Source organism: Lepus europaeus, chromosome 9 (assembly GCF_033115175.1).
Source record: "Lepus europaeus isolate LE1 chromosome 9, mLepTim1.pri, whole genome shotgun sequence".
NCBI lineage: Eukaryota > Metazoa > Chordata > Mammalia > Lagomorpha > Leporidae > Lepus > Lepus europaeus.
The window spans coordinates 47,144,162-47,166,150 of record NC_084835.1 but is presented as its reverse complement, the minus strand read 5'-3'; the positions used below and the strand labels follow the sequence as shown (position 1 = coordinate 47,166,150).

Sequence of the window (21,989 nt, the reverse complement as noted above, 5' to 3'; positions counted from 1 at the left end):
GCAGGGTGCCATGTTGCTGACCCAGCAGGTTCACATTGGAGCAGGCCCCTGTGTGTTAAGAGAAGCAAACTGAGAGGCCCACTTGGCCACGCGGGTAAATCAGTGAGGATGGCAGGGTTAGGACAATCAGGAGTAGTGAGGCTTGGGTGAACCTGAAGGATATGTGGCACATCTGTAGCCTTCTGCTGCCATGTGAGTGGGTGCCCTTGCCAGTTTGGACCACTTTTAAAAAGTAGGAGGAAGTCATGATCTTTGATGTAAATACCCCTAAAAGTTTCAATGTGGATAATGAGGTGAAAGTGTTGTCTAAGAGCTACAGTGTGTCTAAGGGCCAGCCAGCCTGCCTCGCACCTTGGAGACTCCCATTGCTAGCTGCAGTGTGGGCTTGAACCTGGGTTCTCCTCCTTCAGTCCAAGTCTGAGCCCTATGTGTGTTCCAAGAGTAGGTCAGGGAAGGAGGTGAGAGATTTCCTGCATCCTCCCATGTAGTGAATGCCACAAAGCCTTTGATACAGCAGATCGTGCATGCTCTTTATTATTGTTCTTGTCAGCCAGAACCAAAATCCTGGTGGAGAGAATGAGTCCTAGGATTCCGCACCTCGCTGTGATACACAGGCTGCTTGTAAGTGGGAAGAGGTAGAAAAGGAGGAGTGTGGGTTGACAAGGAAGACTCAGTGGCCCTGAGAAGTGAGGCATTGTGGTAGTTAATCCTTCATGTGTGTAATATAGAAAAGATGTGGAGGAAGGGTATTCCCTGGGAAAGGAGAAGATGCAATGATGAGGAAAAGGAAAATCAAAGGGGTCCCTGTCCAAGAGAAGACGGATCCTCACATGGATCTGGAGACCTGGAGTGGGAAGGGAGCAGTAAGAAGCAGTGGCCATGGTGTGTGACCTGACCTGGCTCACCAAAGAGAGGGTGTCTTATTTCTGTGATAGGCTGGTGGGTTCAGCTTCATCTGACAGTCCCATGTAGGATGGGGTCCTTGAAGGGTGAGGTTAGTGGCCAGTAGAAGAGAGGAGACCAATATTGTTGCTGGACCCCAGTGCCCTGAACTACAGCAAGAGCAGTGGTGCTGAGTTCTTGGACAGGGCCTTCCCGCAGTGGGGTGGAGTGGGGTGGGAGCACAAGTGAAGAGAGTCCCAGGACCTTGATGCCATGAGCTGTTTTTTCTCTCTTTTCACGTGTAGGCTGCTTGCATGTTCCTTGTCTCATTGAATTCCCATGGTGAGTCTTAAGAGTTTCCCTCTGTTTCCCCTGTGGGCACAGGTTCAGAGTTGGTACCAGCCAACTGAGAAATAACTCCAGGAGCAGGCAGAGTGTGGGCTGCACAGCTGATCCGCAGGGGAGCAGTTATCCTTGCTGCCGTGTTTACTCTGTGGAGAAATCCCCTAACAACTAGCACGATTGGCTTTGTGTGGCTTTTTTTTTTTTTAAAGATTTATTTTACTTGAAAGTCACAGTTACACAGAGAGAGGATAGACAGAGAAAGAGAGAGAGAGAGAGGTCTTCCATCCACTGGTTCACTCCCCAGATGGCTGCAATGGCCAGAGCTGAGCCAACCCAAAGCCAGGAGCCAGGAGCTGCGTCTGGGTCTCCCACGTGAGTGCAGGGGCCCAAGGACTTGGGCCATCCTTCACTGTTTTTCCAGGCCATAGCAGAGAGCTGAGTCGGAAGTGGAGCTGCTGGGTCTCGATCAGGCACCCATATGGGATGCCGGCACTGCAAGCGGCGGCTTTACCCACTACGCCACAGCGCCAGCTCCTTTGTGTGGCTTTTTAATGACCTTCCCTTAGCCTTTTAGAGTTGGGGACCAGAATTCTGAGATCTTAATTTCCTAGTCCAAATTTTCTTACCTGTAAGTCAAGCTTACTGCTCTTACTAAATTACATTTATTGACCAGTGATTAAATGTGAAGAAGTGTAACTCGGTCCTACGAGAATGTGCATTGTTTAGCAGGAAGCAGACATTCCCTCTGTGATGCTGAGACAGTTTCAAAGGGGTCCGTCTCTCTCCTTTGACCTCAACATTCTCTCAGTGTCTCAGGTCACTGCAAGGGACTCATTTGTGGTAGAGCTGGACTTGTTTTCCATTTAATGAGTCATTTGAAGTATCCACTCGTCTTTCTTCCTCCATTCATATTTCTCCTTTCAAAACACAATTTTGGTTTTCCCAATTTGAAACTAAACCGGTTCCAAAGAATTAGAACTCTTAATATTATGTCGTACCTATTGGAAAAATGAAGTACAATAGTCTTAATTAAAACAGCATTTTTCTAATTGAATATTGAGATACATACTGTACCCTTAAGATATGATAATCAGATTACAGTGTTAGCTGAAAATTATGAGGTCCTCGATGTTTACTGATTTTGTTTTTTTTTTATTATCAGATTGTAAATGTTTCAAGATCTTTTCTCCATATATCTTTTTTTAAAAAGATGTATTTATTTATTTGAAAGGCAGGGTTACAGAAAGAGCCAGAGATAAAATGAGATCTTCCATCTACTGTCTCACTCACCAAATGACCACAAAAACTGGGACTGGACCAGGCTGAAGCCAGGAGCCTGGATCTCCATCCAGGTCGCCCACATGGGTTGCAGACGCCTAAGTACTTGGGCCATCTTCTGCTGCTTTCCCAGGAGCATTAGCAGACCTGGATTGGAAGTGAAGCAGCCTGGGCTTGAACCAGTGCTTATATGGGACGCTGGTGTCGCAGGCAGTGGCTTAATCATCTGTGCCACAACACTGGCCCCTGACCATATATCTTAAACTTCTTAGCTGTTCTACTTTCTACTTATTGTACAGATGGGAGTTTTTAAAAAAGTTTTTTTTTTTTTTTCATTTTACTTGAAAGGCAGAGAGAGAAGAAAGAAGTTTTGTTTGTTTGTTTGTTTTCAGATTTCTTTATTTGTTTGAAAGGCAGAGTTACAGAGAGGGTGAGACCTTCCATCTTCCTGGATCACTCCCCAAATGGCTGCAACAGCCAAGGCAATGCCAGGATGAAACCAAGAGCCAGGTCTCCCACATGGGTGGCAGGGGCCCAAGTACTTGGATCATCTTCTGCTGCTTTTCTAAGCACATGAGCAGGGAGCTGGGTCAAAAGTGGAGTAGCTGGGCCTTGAACTAGGGTGCTCGTCTAGGATGCTGGCATTGCAGGTGGCAGCTTGACCTGCCATGCCACAACTCTAGCCCTGAGACAGAGATTTTCTATCTGGTGGTTCACTACCCAAATGTCCTCCACATTTGTAGCTGGGCCCAGCTTAAGTCAGAAAGTGGAATTCAGTGAGTGTCTCCATGTAGATGGAGAGGGTGTCCAAGAACTTGAGCCAATATCTACTGCCTCCCAGGGTGTGCATTCTTAGGATGCCTGCATTGGGAGAGAAGCTGGGACTCAAACCTAGGCAGTCTGATCAAGAAGTTGTCTTAACCACTGCAATGCATGCCCACCTTGGGAAGTTTTCGTGTGTCTTCTGCTTTGAATTTGAATGCCTCAGTCCTAACTGTATAAAGAAGTTGAAATTAGTTGTTACTACTATGTAATTTTGATGACATTGGCCATGCATTGCCAAAGTGAAACACCCACTGGTTTGACAAGTGACTTGAGGAGGATAGAGTTCATTTCAAGACTGTCCTTTCAGACCAGCAAATCTTGTAGGAATTGTTAGAACAGAAAAGGCGAAGGGCAGCCCTGGGTTAAATTCATTACTTGAACTTTGGGTGGTTTAGTGACGTAAGGAAGTCTGGCCCAGCCACAATCTTTTCTTGTCAGGGGCTAGATATAATAAAGGAAAGAATAAACAAACTGTGTACTCCCAGTTGGTTGTGATGCAGCTACTTAAAGTCAGTCTGCAAACCATAAAGGGGTTATAAGTGGTGGATGAGTTAGTAGTAAAGTATTGAGCATAGTTTGACGAGTATGTTTAAAATGAGGATTAATGTACGCCATACTGTAGATTAACAACCAACGTTTATTGTACAGGATCATCCGATTTGCTGGAAGTTGCTCTAGACCAGGGAAGAAAAGTTAAAAAGTCACGTCCCCTCCTGTCAAGTAGTTAGTTCACTTACACAAGCTGATAAAAACCAACACTGTATTCACTGGATGCTGCCGAGTCAGGTGTCCTTATTTTCAGATCCTGACTGTTGCTTTGTGGCTGTGACCTGGGCCAGTTCCTGCATATCCTTGAGCCTCAGTTTCCTTCTTCTTCTTTTTTTAAAAGATTTATTTTATTTATTTGAAAGAGTTACAGAGAGGTGGAGACAGAGAGAGAGGTCTTCCATCCACTGGTTCACTCCCCAGATGGCCATGATGGCCGGAGCTGCACCAATCCAAAGCCAGGAGCCAGGAGCTTCTTCTGGGTCTCCCATGCAGGTGCAGGGGCCCAAAGACTTGGGCCATCTTCTGCTTTCCCAGGCCATAGCAGAGAGCTGGATTGGAAGAGGGGCAGCCGGGACTAGAACTGGCGCCCATATGGGCTGCTGGCGCTTCAGGCCAGGGTTTTAACCCGCTGTGCCACAGCACCGGCCCCTGTTTCCTTCTTTATGAGACAAAGAAGGAACCTAACCTGTAGGGTTAAAGGTGTAATGTATATAAAGTACCTAGTGCAGAGCGAGTGGGTATCTACTAACTACTATAGTAGGTTATGCCAGGCATTATGAAGGGACCCAGCCCAGCTTTAGGGAAGAATTGAAACTCTGCTCCCAGAGAGTTGGAAGGTAAATTGGGGTCTGGATTGAGGTTATGCAGTCCAGGTAAAAGAGACATTTACAAAATACATGTTTGCTTTGTGTTAATTTTGCTGTGACTGCATGGATAATACTTGAAATTTAAGAAGAGATACTTTAAAAATTGGTAAAGGGATGTAAGTTTTTACTTAGAATAGTAGTGCATGCTTCAAGTGTGTGTTTCCTATTACAGCTCAGAAACACAAGAGCATAAATGGCATCTGAGGAATTTGAGGATAAAACAATTGCCCGGACTGAGCAGCTTCCTTAATGCTAAATTTAATGTATCTGTTTGTGTTGTTAGGGCTTTGTTCTTCCTAACAGGGCCTGGTATTGAAGTAAAATCATCCACTTTGATTTTCTTAATTTTGATTAATTTGACACAATTTTTCTGTTGTATCCCTTTTTATGGTCAAATGACCTGTGCACATGAGGCTTAAAATAATTCACAGGATAGACCTTTTGATAATATGATCTCAACAAAATCTCACCTTTGTAGCCAGGTGTCTATTAAATTTTTATTTCAAGATTATAATAATGTTGATGCTTACTTTATGATAATTTTATATATAAAGACCAAGCAGTGGGACAGGGTATTTGGCACAGCAGTGAAGACACTGCTTAAGATGCCTGCATCTCAGGTCAGAGTGTCTGGGTTTGTGTCCAGCCCTGGTTTTGATTCCAGCTTTCTGATAATGTGCATCCTTGGAGGCAGCAGGTAATGGCCCAAGTACTTCCGTCCCTACAACACGTATGGAACACCCGGATCAAGTTCAGAGCTTCTGACTTTGGCCTGGCCCAGCCAAAGCTATTGTGAGCATCTGGGGAATGAACCAGTAGATAAAAGATTTCTCTCTCTCTCTTTCAAATAAATGAAAATAAGTAAACAAGAATGTAAAATAGGTAAATAAGTAAATAAATGTAGCAGGAGTGATAATGCGACACAGATTACAGTAGAATGGATTTAAGTAATGGTAAAAAAAATGAATAAATATAAAAAGACTGGGGCTGGCAGCTGTAGTGTAGTGGGTAAAGCCACCACCTGCAGTGCCATTATCCCATACGGGTGTCAGTTCAAGTCCTGACTGCTCCACTTCTGATCTAGCTCCCTGCTGATGTGCCTGGGAGGTCAGCAGAAGATGGTCTAGGTGCTTGGGCCCCTGCACTCATGTGGGAGACCCAGAAGAAACTCCTGGCTCCTGGCCTCAGATCAGCCCAACTCTGGCTGTTGCAGCCGTTTGGGGAGTGAACCAGCAGATGGAAGATATCTCTCGCTGTCTCTGCCTCTGCCTCTCTGTAACTGCCTTTCAAAAAAAAAAAAAGTCTTTTTTAAAAAAAAAGGCCGAATAGTACTTTCCTTGAGGGATTTTAAATAACTGCCTCTTTTTCCTTTCTTTTTTTGGGAGGTTGTGGAGGGGAAGCTTCTTGTCTTATGTAGCTGCAAACGCTGTAGGGCAGAACTCACTACCCAGAAAACTACAGCCACCTAGCGCTGTAATGTACCAACAGTTAAAAAAAAAAATAGCTTCTCCTGTGTAGAGTTAGCAACTTAGATTTTTCCTAACCTGGCTTCTCGCCAGCTAAACTTTCCACTACTCTGGTCATATCCTAGAGACGGGGAGCCATTTTTAGGTGCTTCCAACCATGAACTGGTCTGTCAGTGAGCAATTATCGCCACACCAGGGCTGCTAATAGGAGGACTTCAGACGACTGATTGGGTTGAACTCAGAACAGCTCAGTCTTGTTTCTGTTTCGAGATGTATTAACCTTAGATACCACATCTGTCCAGATGGGAAAGCTCACTGTTCTTAGTTTACTTGCCCTTGAAAGGAAAACTGGAGAAACATCTGTTTAAGGGAAAACTCGAGACTGTGTTGAATCCTGTTCACTGCCCACCTGTTTGTTACTGTCAGCCAGATTTTCTTTATGTTGTCATTATGTTTCTCTGTGTTGTCATCAGTCAGCCACTTCCCTGAAGGAAAGCATTCATGTCACTTGTCATTGATAATAGCAGGATACTAGTGTTCACCTGCCTTCCTGAGTGAGCAAGAGATCTTGGTCCCAGAGCCTGTCCACTGGGTACGATTGCCTTATCCAACCCAGCCTGTCCTTGGGAATCCCTGAGTTTGAGGGTATTTAGCACCTGAAGAGAGTGTGAGTGCTTTCCTGCAGTGGAAGTAGTTACCGTGGTTACTGTGCAAAGGGCCTTCTTCTGCTTTGGACAGTGAACTGCCTGGAAATGGTCACTTTCTTCTGTGCCTTTGAACACACGTAATTCTCTTGAGTTGAGACCTTAGCAGGGTTTTTAATGCACGTGTGATGTGTGACAAGCCCAGGAGTGGATGAAGCCCCACAGGAACCAGGTTCTTTGAGTCCCCATCAGCTCCTGGCTGCTGGCCCTGTGACAGGCTGGACAAAGGCCAGTTTCTTCCTTTACTGATAGCTGCTGGATAAGTGATTGCGGACCTGATGGAGCAGTCAGTTCAGAAATGAATTGAACAAACAAAGCAACAGCCACATGCTTCATGGGCTTCCTGGATATGATGCCAGAATCATCTACGGCAACTTAGTTGGAACGGGAGAGAGAAGTATGGCCTCGGGGTAACAGAACATACTGTTGGAGGAGAATGGCTTAATGTACTTAGTGTTCTAGATCATCGACTGCCAGTGCTTGGTTGTCTTTTGCCCTGTTTGCCACATGCAGGCACTGAAAACACTTTGAGTCTTGTCTGTATCTAAAACATGACTTTTGAAAAGAGTCTGTAACTTCCTCTTTGAAAACAGCTTGATGTGTGATCTTTTAAACTTACATGATCTAAATATTGTTTCTCAGTTTAAAAATATGATTTTCAGTATGAATTAAAATATGTGACATTTGTGTGTCAGTATTTTAGGCATTGGCTTTATAGTTAATTATGTCTATTTTTTGTAAAATTTATTTATTTACTTATTTGAAAAACAGAGTGACAGAGAGAGGGAGAGAGAGACTGAAAGAGAGCTCTTCCATCCTGTGCTTTAACTACGCTAATGACCCAACAACCACAGCAGCTAGGGCTAGACCCGGACAAAGTCAGGAGCCCGGAACTCCATCTGGGTCTCCTGCTTGGATGGTAGGGCCCCAAATACTTGGGCTATCTTCCACTGCCTTCTCAGGTGCACTAGAAGGAAGTTGAATTGGAAGTGGATTAGTCAGGACTTGAACTGGCACTCTGATATGAGATGCTGACATTGCGAGTGGCAGCTTAACTCACTGCACCACAGCACTGGTCCCTATTTATTTGTAAAGATTGATTGATTGATTGATTGATTGATTTGAAAGGCAGAATGATGGGGCAGCGGGGGGGGGGGGACATATTTTCCATCTGCTGTCTCACTAGTCAAATTCCCTCAGCAGCCAGAGCCAGGCCAGGCAGGAGCCAGGAACCCTATCTGGGTCTTGTACATGGGTGGCAGGAGCCCAAGTACTAAGGCTATCCTCTGTTGCCTCCTGGATGCTCTAGCAGAATCTGGATCAGAAGTGCCGAGTAGCCAGGACTCAAACCAGGCACTCTGACGTGGGATACAGGTGTCCCAAGTGGTAGTAACCCACTGCACCACAGTGCTTGCCCCAGTTGTTTGGTTTATGGCACTTCTTATTTTTTGTTGTTTGACATTTCTTCTTACTTAGGCATTTATTTTAACTCTTATCCTTTTATTATTCTTCTTTTGTGATAAGTTGAAGATTTACCTGTGGCCCTAAGCAAGAGTGCAGCCTTACTTTAGGCATGTGCACTAAATGCAGCTGTATAATTGCTTAGGGAGGGGCTGCTGTGGATCTGATTAACTGTATCACCTTGCTACCATGGCATCTTCTAAAAGTCTTTGGAGTAGGGGCTTTTATTTCCACTACCCACTCTGGAATTTAGGTCTTCTCACTCGGTCCCATCCAGCTGCAGTTATATTACCCTCCTGGATATAGTTTGACTTCTACCGAAGTCACCTGCTTACTCTTTCTATTTCCCTAATGAACCATCTGCTCCAGCCAAGTGATTTTCTCCAAATCTTGCATTTTGTGTTTACCTGCTTCTGTCAGCACAGTCCAGGATCTTGAGAGCCAGCGTTCTGGGTGTGCCACACTGTGGAGAGGCTTATTCAGGTTACAAGCCAGTAGTTTGTTTTTCTGGTGATCTAGAATTGACTTCTAAAACTTTAAATTAGTAGTTATAAAACTAAATTAACTCCTTCTGTTTTATACCTCTCTCACCCCAGAGAGAGAGAATCCAATGACAGGCGTTCATTGTGACACTTAGCTTCTCTGTGCGATCAAAACTGTTCAGAACATTCTTACAGGTTAGTGATTCTTGGATAACATGCGCGTGTGGATTTTGATTATATTTCCTCCTGCTTTCATCAGACTTGGCCTTCAATACTATCTACTTTGTAAAGTGGGCCTGGGGTGGGGTTTGAGGAATCCACACTAAGCTTTGACGTAGTTAACCAGGGCCACTTTAATGAGTCCTAGCTCTGGCCTTAGCTTACCCAAATGAACTTGATATCTTATACTTTTAAGCCTTCTAAGTATTACTTAATTCTCTTAACCAGGCCAGCAGTGGAGGCTTTCATTGGCATTCTTCCCATCTGCACGTGAGGAAGCCAAGTAAAGAGTTAACATTTTTCCTCAAAAAGACATGACCTCTGTTTTCAAGTACTGGTTACCTACTTAGCTCTTGAATAATGAGAAAGTTGTGGTATAGACTGAATGGGCAAAGAACATGTAGGCAGCATGGCACAGTGGCTTTCCTAAGCCAGTAAATGAGAATTAGATCCTGTCCCTCCACTCAGTGGCACTGCAAGCATCCTGCATCCTGGAGCCTCTGCTCCTGCGAAGGGGGTGGGGGAGGTCTGGGAAGAATCAGCCCCGCTGCCTTCCCCTTCTTTCCTTTGCAGTGTGGAGTGAAAGCCCTGAGTACCACGGAGGTCAGCCCTGGGCTTCCTGGAGGGACAGACACTTGAGCTAGACCTTGCCAGCAAACTAAGTCAAGTGAGGAGGGAAAGGAGAAGCAGTGAGCAAAGGCTTGGAAACAGGTCCGGTAGAGAGCCGTGAAGGTGTATGCATATCACACACACACACACACACACACGTGTGTTAAAAGGGTGAGAGTCTGGAATCTGAAAGATGGGGAAAAGGTTGTGAAAATATATGGGCATCAGATGCTGAGGATATAAGTGTGGATAGTTGTGCAGGCAGTGTTGGGGAAAAGGCAGATATAAGGAGGATTTCCAAGGAAAATCATCAGGATTTGGTGTGTGAGACTGGAATAAAAAAAAAAAAATCACATGGATTTAAAGTGGGCAGTTGCTGTGTCATTCACTGATTCTTAAAATGCTTAAATCAAAAACCTCTTGCTGCCAAGTTCTCTTAGGTATTGGAGATAACTACGAAATAAATTTGAAGTCCCTGCTCTTCTGGACCTTGTTTTCTAGTGTTCTTTATGCTGAATGTCAGTGGCAACAGTTTGGAGACACTAAGATAGTCTTCTCTAGCTGGTGATTATTTTATGATCTAACAGGTAAATGGGAAATGTCACTGAGATACAACGAGCATCTTCATGAAATCAGCATACAGAATAGTATTTTTGTGTTTTAGAACTGTACAGAGAAGATTGAAAACTGGAAGCCTGAAAGTGCTGATATTTCACAGATCAAAGAAAGTGGTGTTACTCTAGATGTTGTAGTTTTTCTCATAGTGAATACATTTCAGAGAATGTCATGGATTTAGAAAATCTAGGAAATTATTGAGTTGTAAAAGATTTCTTTTAGTGACTTTGGTTGGATTAAACTTAGGTTCATTTAATCTGGCGTCATGTTGTAGTAGGTTAAGCAGTTGCCTGTGACGCCAGTATCCCACGTGGGCGCCAGTTCAAGTCCTGGATGCTTCACTTCTGATCCAGCTTTCTACTGATGTTCCTGGGAAGGCAGTGGAAGATGCCCAAGTCCTAGGCCCCTGCATTTGTGTAGGAGACATGGAGGAAGATCCTGGCTCCCAGCTCTATCTGTTGCAGCCATCTGGGGAGTGAAGCAGTAGATGGAAGATTTCTCTCTGTCTCTGTCTGTCTGTCTCTCTCTCTGCCTTTCAAATAAATGAATAAATCTTCATTTTATTTTATTTTTTTTTTTGACAGGCAGAGTTAGACAGAGGGAGAGATGCAGAGAAAAGTCTTCCTTTTTCCGATGGTTCAACCCCCCCCCCCGCCCCCATGGCCTCTATGCCGGCAGTTGCACTGCGCCGATCCAAAGCCAGGAGCCAGGTGCTTCCTCCTGGTCTCCCATGCGGATGCAGGGCCCAAGGACCTGGGCCATCCTCCACTGCCTTCCCGGGCCACAGCAGAGAGCTGGGCTGGAAGAGGAGCAACTGGGACAGAATCCGGCACCCTGACCGGGACTAGAACCCGGGGTGCCCACGCCGCAGGCGGAGGATTAGCCTAGTGAGCCACGGCACCGGCCGAATAACTCTTTTAAAAAAAATTAGGTTTAGTGGAGAAGCAGCAAGATGGCGGAATAGGCAGGAAGCACACTTAGTCCGGGGGGAGAGAAAGTTTAATATAAGTGGAGATACTGCAGGGTCAAGGAAGAGTAGGGGAAGAAACAGCAGAGGAAACTCTTCCGGAACTAGTGATTCACAGTGGACCTGCGTGGAGAGCGTGGGAGCCCAAGTTCGGGACACCAGCGGCAGGCTCAACGCACCAGCGCTGGAACGCGAGGTGAGCCGAACCTCCATAGCCCGAGATACTAGCGGGCAAGCGGAAAGAGGAGGCTAGAGGGAACGAGGCTTGAAACTCCGTGGGGAAAAGTTCACCAGGCTAACTAGAAGAGAGAGAAAAAAATAAAAAAAGTGACTGATACGGACACAAGTTTCTCTCTCTCCGCTCACCTCTCAAAGGCGAGCAAGACAGAGCAGGCGCCATTTTGGACATACGTCATAAGCAGGGCGACCTCAGGTCTGCACCAGCCCTGAGCCTAGCAGAAAAACCTGACTCTGGGGGGAGGGGTGAAATAACAGGAGATTAGCATCTAACTTGACAACCCAGTGGGAGACTGCAGGAGAATTGGAGCCCACACTGAGGGCAGCAGAGATTCCCTGTGTGGTCCTTGGGAAAGAGCTTCCGATCTCTGGCTCCTGTGGGTATATCATTTGCCTGCTAACTACCTCCAATTACGTTCAGCTGTGCGGAATTACTTCCCTTTTAAATCAAAAAAAGAGAGATTTACCACACCTAACCTGGGAGTGTCATCCTTGACACACCCTCAACCCTGAGGAACCAAACACAGCTCTCAGTCCACACTCATCTCAAGCCTCTAAGGCTCCACTGAAAGCAGACAGTCCACTTAATCTAGAGCCATAGTGTAACAAGAAAAAACACCACAGTGAAGAAACCAAATATCTCCAACATGCCAAACAACAAACGCAAAAACCAAGCTAACAAGAACAAGGAAGACACTATGACACCCCCAAATGAAAAAGACACCCCAATTCAAGACTATGAAGATGATGAGATCGAAGAAATGCAAGAAGCGGATCTCAAAAAATTGATAAGAACATTAAGAAGTTCTCAAAAACAAATTCTTGAACTACAGAAATCCTTCATGGACAAGATAGAAAATCTCTCTCGTGAAAGTGAAATATTAAGGAGGAATCAAAATGAAATGAAACAACTAGTGGAACAAGAAACTCTGATAGTGACTAGAAATCATAATGAAATGAAGAGTTCAATAGATCAAATGACAAACACATTAGAGAGCCTTAAAAACAGAATGGGCGAAGCAGAAGAGAGAATATCAGACTTAGAAGACAGAGAACAGGAAAGGAAACAGGCAAACCAAAGAAAAGAAGAAGAAATTAGAAATCTAAAAAATATTGTCGGGAATCTACAGGATACTATTAAAAAACCCAACATTCGGGTTCTAGGAGTTCCTGAAGGCATGGAGAGGGAGAAAGGATTAGAAGGCATTTTCAGTGAGATACTAGCAGAAAATTTCCCAGGTTTGGAGAAGGACAGAGGCATCTTAGTACAGGAAGCTTATAGAACCCCTAATAAACATGACCAAAAGAGATCCTCACCACGACATGTTGTAATCAAACTCACCACAGTGAAACAGAAAGAAAAGATCCTAAAAGGTGCAAGAGAGAAACGTCAGATCACTCTTAGAGGATCTCCAATTAGACTCACAGCAGACTTCTCATCAGAAACCCTACAAGCTAGAAGGGAATGGCGAGACATAGCCCAGGTACTAAGAGAGAAAAACTGCCAGCCCAGAATACTATATCCTGCAAAGCTCTCATTTGTGAATGAAGGTGAAATTAAGACTTTTCATAGCAAACAGAAACTGAAAGAATTTGTTGCCACTCATCCTGCCCTGCAAAAGATGCTTAAAGATGTGTTACACACAGAAACACAGAAACATGGTCACCAGTATGAAAGAAGGTAAAGGAAGGAAACCTCACAGCAAAAGATCACAGGAAGCTCAATTTCTCTTTGACATAGAATTAAACTCTGATGCTCTGTTAAAGCAATGTGTTAAAGTAATCTATTATGTTCTCTTGATGTCTGTTAAATTCTAATTGTTCAAAAACAGCTGAATTTTTATTAAGAGCTATGGGTTATTTAAATATGTGCTTTTTTCAAAAATTTGAATAATCACCTTGTAACAATGATCAAATTTGGTCTATGTTATGTCATGATTTTAAGAAATCTTATTTCAACCAGATATTTTGGAGACATGATAGTTATCTTAATGAGAAAGCCCCAGAGGCTTAAAGGGTTAAATACTTGTAAAATCCTACAGGTGCTTTCAAAAATACTGTGAAGTAAGCAAGTGCCTCTTGTTGGTTGATGAGTTGATAATTTTAAATTGTCAGCAAGCGATCTAGGACTTGCTCCCTCATTTCTCTATTCTAAGCCCAACTTGTTCTTTCATTTCTCTATTCTCTTCAAGGTAGGAAACTAACTCTATTATGAAGGAATCTGTAGGATGCACAATTTAATCTTTAGACCTTATAAAAGAGATGGCTAACATTTTTCTGCAATAGCATAGCCAAAATAAGAACTCAAATAATAATCTCATAGCTAGATTCACTTTGCCATCAGCGAAGTATACAGTAAGTAGAAAAAAACCTCCCTTTCAGACCAAAGGGAAAGAAAGTTTTAAAGTGAGAATATAATTTTCCTCATGGGCATTGTCTACCTTAGAAAAACTACTACAGAACATGCCTGTGACTATAGACTTGTAGTTCAGGCCACCGAAGATTAGAGATGGGAAACGGGCACTCCCTTGACTTGCATCCTCTGGTCTGCTTTAACACAAACCAGGAGGAAAAGAAAGCTCGGCATCAGAAGCAATGGGTGGCAGGCCTATTAATGGCTGATCTGTACAGTGATCTGCCCTCAAGGAGACCCAACAGGCCAGTCCACTGCAGTGGCTTTCAATGTGGTAAGCCTGGGCTTCAGCAGAAGTCAGCTTGTGAAGAGCCCTGGCAGCTCTGCCAAGAGTTGGATCACTGGAAATGGACCTGCCCTGGAGTCGAAGGATGCCCAGGTCAGAGCCACAGATCTTATTGGCTCTAAGCTGAAAAGCCCTTCACTCAGCCCAACTTCCAAAGTGACCACTGCAGCTGAGGGGATGGTCAAGTAGGGTCAGCAACATTGCAGGCAGAACTGTAAATTTCTTGTTAGAGATGCCCCCTGCCTTTACCTGGCCAGCTCTCCTCCCAGGCCAGCCAAGTAATGAAAGTCAACAGAGTGCCTTCCCCTAGGAGGTTCACACCTCCCTTAGGATATACCCCATGTGAAGAGATAGATAGGTCTGGGCCTCTGAATTTACAAGGCCTGAAGCCCACCAGATTATTATCAAGCCCCTTCTATCAGGTTCTATTTGCCTCTCAATCAGAAAACTTCATTGTAGCTTAGACAGCACCTTTCTTAGCTCCTCTAATAATGACTCTGTCCTTTGTTCTAGGCCCTGGCTAGTGCACTTGGGCCTCATTCCTTTGTAATCATAACCTCTACCACCAATGGCTCTACTCCCAACATGTGTGTACTGATGGTCCTCTTCCCTACTTAATGCTGTATAATTGTTCAAACCTGGTAAATGCCACTCTTAGGATCATTGGTTACTATCCTCACTCTGTCTTTTATGACCTTGTCTAAATATGATCAGAGTCGGCAAACTTGGAAGGCTTCCATAGCCTTGGCAACTCATGACGACAGCCTAGGATGGTTACTGGCGCCATAAACTAGAGTGTCAATTTGTTGGGTCAACAACAGGAGCCACTGTGCACTTGCTCCTCATGTGGGATCTCTGTCCTTAATGTGCTGTACATTGTGATTTAATGCTATAACTAGTACTCAAACAGTATGTTTCACTTTGTGTTTCTATGTGGGTGCAAACTGTTGAAATCTTTATACTAAATTGATCTTCTGTATATAAAGAGAATTGAAAATGAATCTTGATGCAAATGGAAGGGGAGAGGGAGCGGGAGAGGGGAGGGTTGCGGGTGGGAGGGAAGGAAGTTATGGGGGGGGGGAAGCCATTGTAATCCATAAGCTGTACACTGGAAATTTATATTCATTAAATAAAAGTTAAAAAAAAAATTAGGTTTATTTAACAACCAGGGGAAGTAATTGGGTTGGATAAGACTTTTTTTTTGAAAGAGATCAAGAGAGAGATCTTCCCCCAAATGGCTACAGTAGCTAGAAATGGCCAGGCCAGAGCCAAGAGCTTCTCTGAGTCTCCCACGTGGGTGCAGGGGCCCAAGGACTTGGGCTTCTTCCACTGCTTTCCCAGGCCACAGCAGAGAGCGGGATCAGAAGAGGAGCAGCTGGGACTGGAACCCATGCCCATAGGAAATGCTGGCACTGTAGGTAGAGTCTTAACCATCTATGCCGCAGGGCCAGCCCCTGGACAAGACTTCAAGACCTGATGGTGTTTTTATAAGAGATTTTGTTAGCTTATTTCTGAGGTAGTGCTATGCTATTTTGGTTATCAATCTGTTTTCTTCAGTTTTTTTTAATAGTGAAAAAAATTGTTAGTAACTAGACAATTCTTTGACAAAAGATGTTGACATAAAAGTACATTCAAAAATTAAAATATAATTTTCCATGTTGTTTTGAAAATGTGAATTAGAACATTATTTAATTAAAATTATGATGCGTTTAAATATTCATTTAGTTTGGAAAAACTTCTCTGCCAATTGTTTAATTCATCTAGTTGTGTTTCATAGCACTTTTATGGTAACCACAATTTTAATGGTAACTGCAGTTAATCAGCTGTATCAGTAGAGTATAAAGATTATTCATAATTCTTAAAGAAATAAGGGGCTTAACTTAATAGGATTGATATCTTTTTATTCAGTAAACTTGTATTTCAAATATTTTAAAGAAATGATTAAAACTCTGAGTTGCTTTAAACATATTACCTTTCGGGGCCGGCACTGTGGTGCAGTGGGTTGATGCCCTGTCCTGAAGCGCTGGCATCCCATGTGGGCGCTGGTGCGAGACCCGGCTGCTCCACTTCTGATCCAGCTCTCTGCTATGGCCTGGGAAAGCAGTAGAAGATGGCCCAAGTCCTTGGGCCCCTGCACCCATGTGGGAGACCCGGAAGAAGCTCCTGGTTCCTGTCTTCAGATCGGCACAGCTCCAGCCGCTGCGGCCATCTGGGGAGTGAACCAGCGGATGGAAGACCTCTCTCTCTCTCTTTCTGCCTCTCCTCTCTCTGTGTAATTCTGACTTTCAAATAAATAAATAAATCTTTAAAAAAAATATTACCTTTCAATAGCTGAATTTCACAGTTAAAAAAAATCACATGCTTCTTTCTTATGGGTCATTATATGTTTTTTTTTTTTTACCTTCTTTTAGGTAAAAGTGCCATTTTAAAGTGTCTTCTGGATATTCACAAAATTTTTCGAGAAAATGACCCAGCTTACATTCTAAATGATCTCTACATCTCAGACTACTGTGTGTGGATTCAGAAAGCCAAGTAAGTTTTAAGTCACTTAAAAAGTTTTAGGTGCTCACATTGCTGGAAACCTACTCACCTAGGAGGAAGAAAATGCAATAACCTAGGGAATACTTTTTTTTAAAGATTCATTTTATTTATTTGAAAGAGTTGCAGGTCGGGGAGGGGGAGGTCTTCTATCCACTTGTTCACTTCCCAAATGGCTTAAATGGTCAGAGCTGAGCCAGTCTGAAGCCAGGTGCTTCTCTAGGTCTCCCACGTAGGTGCAGGGGCCCAAGGACTTGGGCCATGCTTTTCCAGGCTCATTAGCAGGGAGCTGGACTGGAAGTGGAGCTGAGACTTGAACTGATACCCTTATGGGATGCTGGCACTGCAAGCCAGGGTTTTAACCTGTTGTTCCACAGCACTAGCCCTGGGAATAAGTTTTTAAAATTTTTATTTATGGGGCTAGCATTGTGGCATAACAGGTCAAGCCAGCACCCTGTATGGTTCATATTTGAGTCCCTGCTGCTCTACTTTCAATCCAGCTCCCTGCTAATGTGCCTGGGGAAAGCAGCAAAAGATAGTTCAAGTGCTTGAACTCCTGCACTCATATTAGAGACCCAAATGAAGCTCCTGGCTTCTGGTGTCGGCCTGTCCCAACCCGGGTTGTTGGGGCCATTTGGGGAGTGAACCAGTGAATGGGAGATCTCTCTCTCTTTCTCTCTGTAACTCTAACTTTCCAATAAATAAAAATAAATCTTTTTTTTAAAAAAAGTTATTTATTTATTTTCATTCTGTTTGAAAGCAGAGAGAGATCTTCAATCTATTAGTTCACTCCCCAAATGCCTGCAGTCGCCAGGGCTGGGTTGGGCCCTAGCCAGGAGCCAGTTACTCAGTCCAGGTCTCCCTGTTGGTGACAGGTACCCAAGTACTTAAACCATTATATGCTGCCTTCAAGGATGTGCATTGGTAGAAAGCTGGATTGGAAGTGGAATAGTCGAGACTTGAACCAGGCACTCTGATAATGGGATGCCAGCATCCCAGCTGGCAGCTTAACTACTGTGCCACATGCTCACTTAGGAATAAATGTTATTTTATTTAAAGATTGATTTATTTATTTGGAAGTCAGAGTTACAGAGAGAGATTGCCTCCATCTAGTGGTTCACTCCTCTGATGGGCACTACAGCCAGGGCTAGCCCAGTCCAAAGACCATGACCAGAAGCTTCTTCCGGGTCTCCCACATGGGTGCAGGGGCCCAAGCACTTGGGTCATTTTCTGCTTCTTTCCTAGGCCATAGCAGGGAGCTGGATTGGAAGTAGAGCAGCCAGGGCATGAACTGGCGCCCATGTGGGATGCTGGTGTCACAAGTCGTGGCTTTACCAGCCACACTACAACCCCGGCCCTGGGTATAAATTTTAATGAGAGAAAAACCTAGGTAGCTCCCAAACAGTTAAGAAGTAACTGGAGGGACTGGCACTGTGGCACATTGAGTTAAAGCCCTGGCCTGAGGCGCTAGCATCACATATGGGTGCTGGTTCTAGTCCCGGCTGCTCCTCTTCTGAGCCAACTCTCTGCTATGGCCTGGGAAAGCAGTAGAAGATGGCCCAAGTCGTTGGGTCCCTGTACCTACGTGGGAGACCTGGAGGAAGCTCCTGGCTTTGGATCGGCGCAGCTCCGGCTGTTGCAGCCATCTGGGGAGTGAACCAGTGGATGGAAGACCTCTCTCTTTTTCTCTACCTCTCTCTGTAACTCTGTCTTTCAAATAAATAAAATAAATCTTAAAAAAAAAAAAAGAAGTAACTGGATTAACATGAGCAGTTTGGTTAATTTACTTAGAGAAGGGGGTGCAGATGACAAAAACTTATTTTATTAGAAAAAAATAGTGTTAGTAATAAACAGAATAAATATTATAACAATCATGGGGCCAGCATTATGGTACAGCAGGTTAACTTGTGGCACCAACATCCCTTACTGGAGTGCCAGTTCAAGTCCTGGCTGTTCTGCTTCCTATCTGGCTGCGTGCTTATGCACCTGGAAGGCAGCAGCAGATGACCCAAGTACCTGGACCCCTTCCACCCACATGGGAGCTCAGGATGGAGTTTCTGGCTTCTGGCTTCGGCCTGGCCCAACCCTGGCTGCTGTGGCCATTTGGGGAGCGAACCAGCAGATGGAAGATCCTGTTCCTCAACCCCTGGCCCATTGCTCTGCCTTTCAAATTAATCAATTAATTTTAAAAAGAGAGACAGTTGTGAATATTCATTTCATTTCACATTGAGTGTCTAATATGGTGTCCTAAAACTGGGTATATGAATCTGTATCTGCTGTTTGCCTATGTATGTGTTCACATTTGAATGTGCACACATCATAGGATTCAAACCTAATCCAAATAACTGGCATTTTTTAGCCACTAGCTTACAGAGTTCATGTTTCAAAGTATGAAAAATAGTAGCCTTCAGAGGCTAACAGCATAATTCTTGGTAACATGAACCAAAGAGGCTGAACACTCACAAGTGGGCTCCAGAAATTGGTATGTAAAAATGTTCAGAACCCATTTGCCATTGTTTCAATCAAGGAATTGTAGTAGATGAACTAGTAAATTTAAAGATACAATGAATTCTTATTTTGGAAGGAGTTCTTTAGATTTGTATCAGACATGGCCAAATTATCCATTTCTGTGGCAGGAGGCTATTAATAGAGAACGTAAAGGGAGCTCTTGATTGGAATGACTCCTAGGAGCTGTAGAAAATGACAGCGTAGTATTAATTGTGACTTAGAAGAATAATAATTGTGATATTTTTACTATTGTGGTTGGTAGATGAATGCTTTTAATCCCTATTTTGAATGAGACATTACGTAGAATTTATTTTTTATTTTTGTCCCTGGGAAGCAATTATATTGCAGCATGCAATAGGGAAAAACAAAAATTGAGGCTGTACCTGTTGTATGGAAAAAGCTTTGGGACTGCTCAGAATAATGCCTAATAACGTACAGCAGGTGGTGTCAGCATTTGTGTTGGGAATCTGGATTTCACCAGATGGAAAATTGAGTCTTTAACCCCTGAGGTCATAATGGCATGTCATCACTTCATTTGATCCCCCTGCTAATTGAGTTTACCCAATACCCTGCTGCCATTTCCTGTTGTTACTTTCATTTTCATAATAAAATTAAATTGAAATAGTCTTTCCGTGTAGGTTTTGTTTTTGCTCTTTAAAGGATTTAATGAGTATTGAGGTTTTCGCCAGGATCTCATTTCCATGAGTACCTGTTTGTCTGTTTCTGACATTCCTATTAACTAGCGCAAAGATTGTATTTCATTAAAGTGGAAGGATAGAGGCTCTCAAGTTGATGTGGGGATTATCAGACGTTTTTCCTTCTTAAAATTTTTTTTTCTCTTGGTTTTAAGTTGTGGGAAATAAAGCAGAATTCCTAGGTTCTTAGTAACTGTTGTAATAGTAATTTTTTTAAAAGGGACAATGTCCTGGGGAGTGAGATGGGAGAGAGGAACCAGCAGAAACTCTTCAGATTACTCTGTGAAATGTTTTCAACCTTACCAATTTGAACATCACTCTCCTCTCCCTAAGTAGACAGCAGTATTTTCACTCTACAGGTCAATTCTAGGCTGGCTATTTTTTCTACTTCTTTGAAATGAAACATTTGTTCATTTACCCAATGTCTGTGAAAATTCCCAGTTTTTTCCTTTGTTTAACAAGCACGGCGTGACTGAGCTCTGCAGTGTCACTTCCACTGTGACCTTTCTCGGCTCTGTTACACTTTGGTGAATGTTCATGGTTCTCATAGGTTGTTGCCTTATTCCTCATCCATATAGTTTATTAGTGAAATCTATCGTTATTTGTATATTTTTAAATGGTTCTGTATTTTCTTTAGTCTATACTCGATGCTTTTGATGGTAGTAATAGAGACTGTAAATTTTTATTTGAAGTAACAAACAAGTGCTAAAGTCGGAACAGCACAAAGACCGTTGTTCCATTTCTACAGTCAGAGATTCACTTTGGTAAAAACTTACTGGAATATGGGTAGCAAAGTCAGTCTTTAAAATTTTATTTATTTTTTTTGTTTTCGTTTTATTTGAAAGGCAGAGACAGAGATCTTCCATCTGCTAGATTAACTTCCCAAATGCCTTTAACAGACAGGAAGGGACAGGCTGAGACAAGAGCCGAGAACTTAGTTGAGGTCTCCCATGTAAGTGGAAGGGACCCAACTTGAACCATCATCTGCTGCCTTCCAGAGTATGGATTAGCCAAAAGGTGATTCAGAGGCAGAGTAGCTGGGACTCGACCCAGGCTCTCCAATATGTGGCATCTTAACTCTGCCATATGCTCACCCCAGCAAAGTCATTGAATTAATGAAGTTAGACCAACAACTATCATAACTGAAGCTCCTGGATTCTTATTCTGAGTTATAGACTCTGCTGATTATTTTTCTGAAAAAGAGTACTTCCTGCCCCCATTCTCTAAAGCAAGTTTCAAGGGGTGGGGTACCCAGCTGCAGATGTTTGGAGTGGCAGCATGAGGAAGTGATTTGCTGGAGGTTATGGCTTAGAAAAGTTGGGTATGCGACAGTGTCAGCTCTTCTGGTTCTGGATTTCATATTTGTCCATGTAGGCCACCTGCACAGCCAGATGTCTTGACCCATGGGTTATGGAAGAAGGAAAAAAAGAAAAAACCTTCACTTCAAAGAGCTCTTCCTATAGGAAAAGGAATTGGTCAGTTGTCTTTCTCATGCACTTGTTGAGAGCTCATATACTGTCTACAGTACTCGGTGCGGATCTCCTTCCTCTCTGCAAGTTTGGGGTCAGTCCATGTGAATGGACCTGTCAGGGCCCATCACAGCTCCTTGTGAGCATAGTAAGCTTTAGATGAATTTGATGAGTACCTATTAGAACCAAGTAAAGGAATACATTTTCGTTTCTTTAAAAATATGAATTTAGAAGTAAGTGTTTAGCCCATACCCCATATTGGAGCACCTGGATTTGATTCCTGGCTCTTTAGGATCCTATTAATGCAGACCCCAAGAGGCAGCAGTGATGGCTCATGTAAGTGGGGTCCTGACACTCATGTGGGCGACTTGGCTTTGGTTCCAGCCCAGTTCCAGCCATTGTAGACATTTGGGAAATGAACCAGTTTAGGGGAGCTCATTCTCGCTCTCCCTCTCTCCCCCTCTGCCCCCCCCCCCCATTTAGTAAACATTGACTCATTTTTATTGAAAATTTTAGCTACTTTCAGTGTAGATTTTCTTCTCTCTGATTCCTCCCTGGTGGGTTGCTATCGTTGG

General features: G+C 43.6%; 1 protein-coding gene across 1 annotated transcript in view; it reads left to right on the top strand.

The window, feature by feature from the left end:
* SHQ1 (SHQ1, H/ACA ribonucleoprotein assembly factor) overlaps positions 1-21,989 on the top strand; it is a 134,856-nt gene that overhangs the window by 55,714 nt on the left and 57,153 nt on the right. Inside the window, exon 10 of the mRNA XM_062201270.1 lies at positions 16,616-16,736. Within this exon, the coding sequence (XP_062057254.1) occupies positions 16,616-16,736 (121 nt within the window). The remainder of the gene's footprint in view (positions 1-16,615; positions 16,737-21,989) is intronic.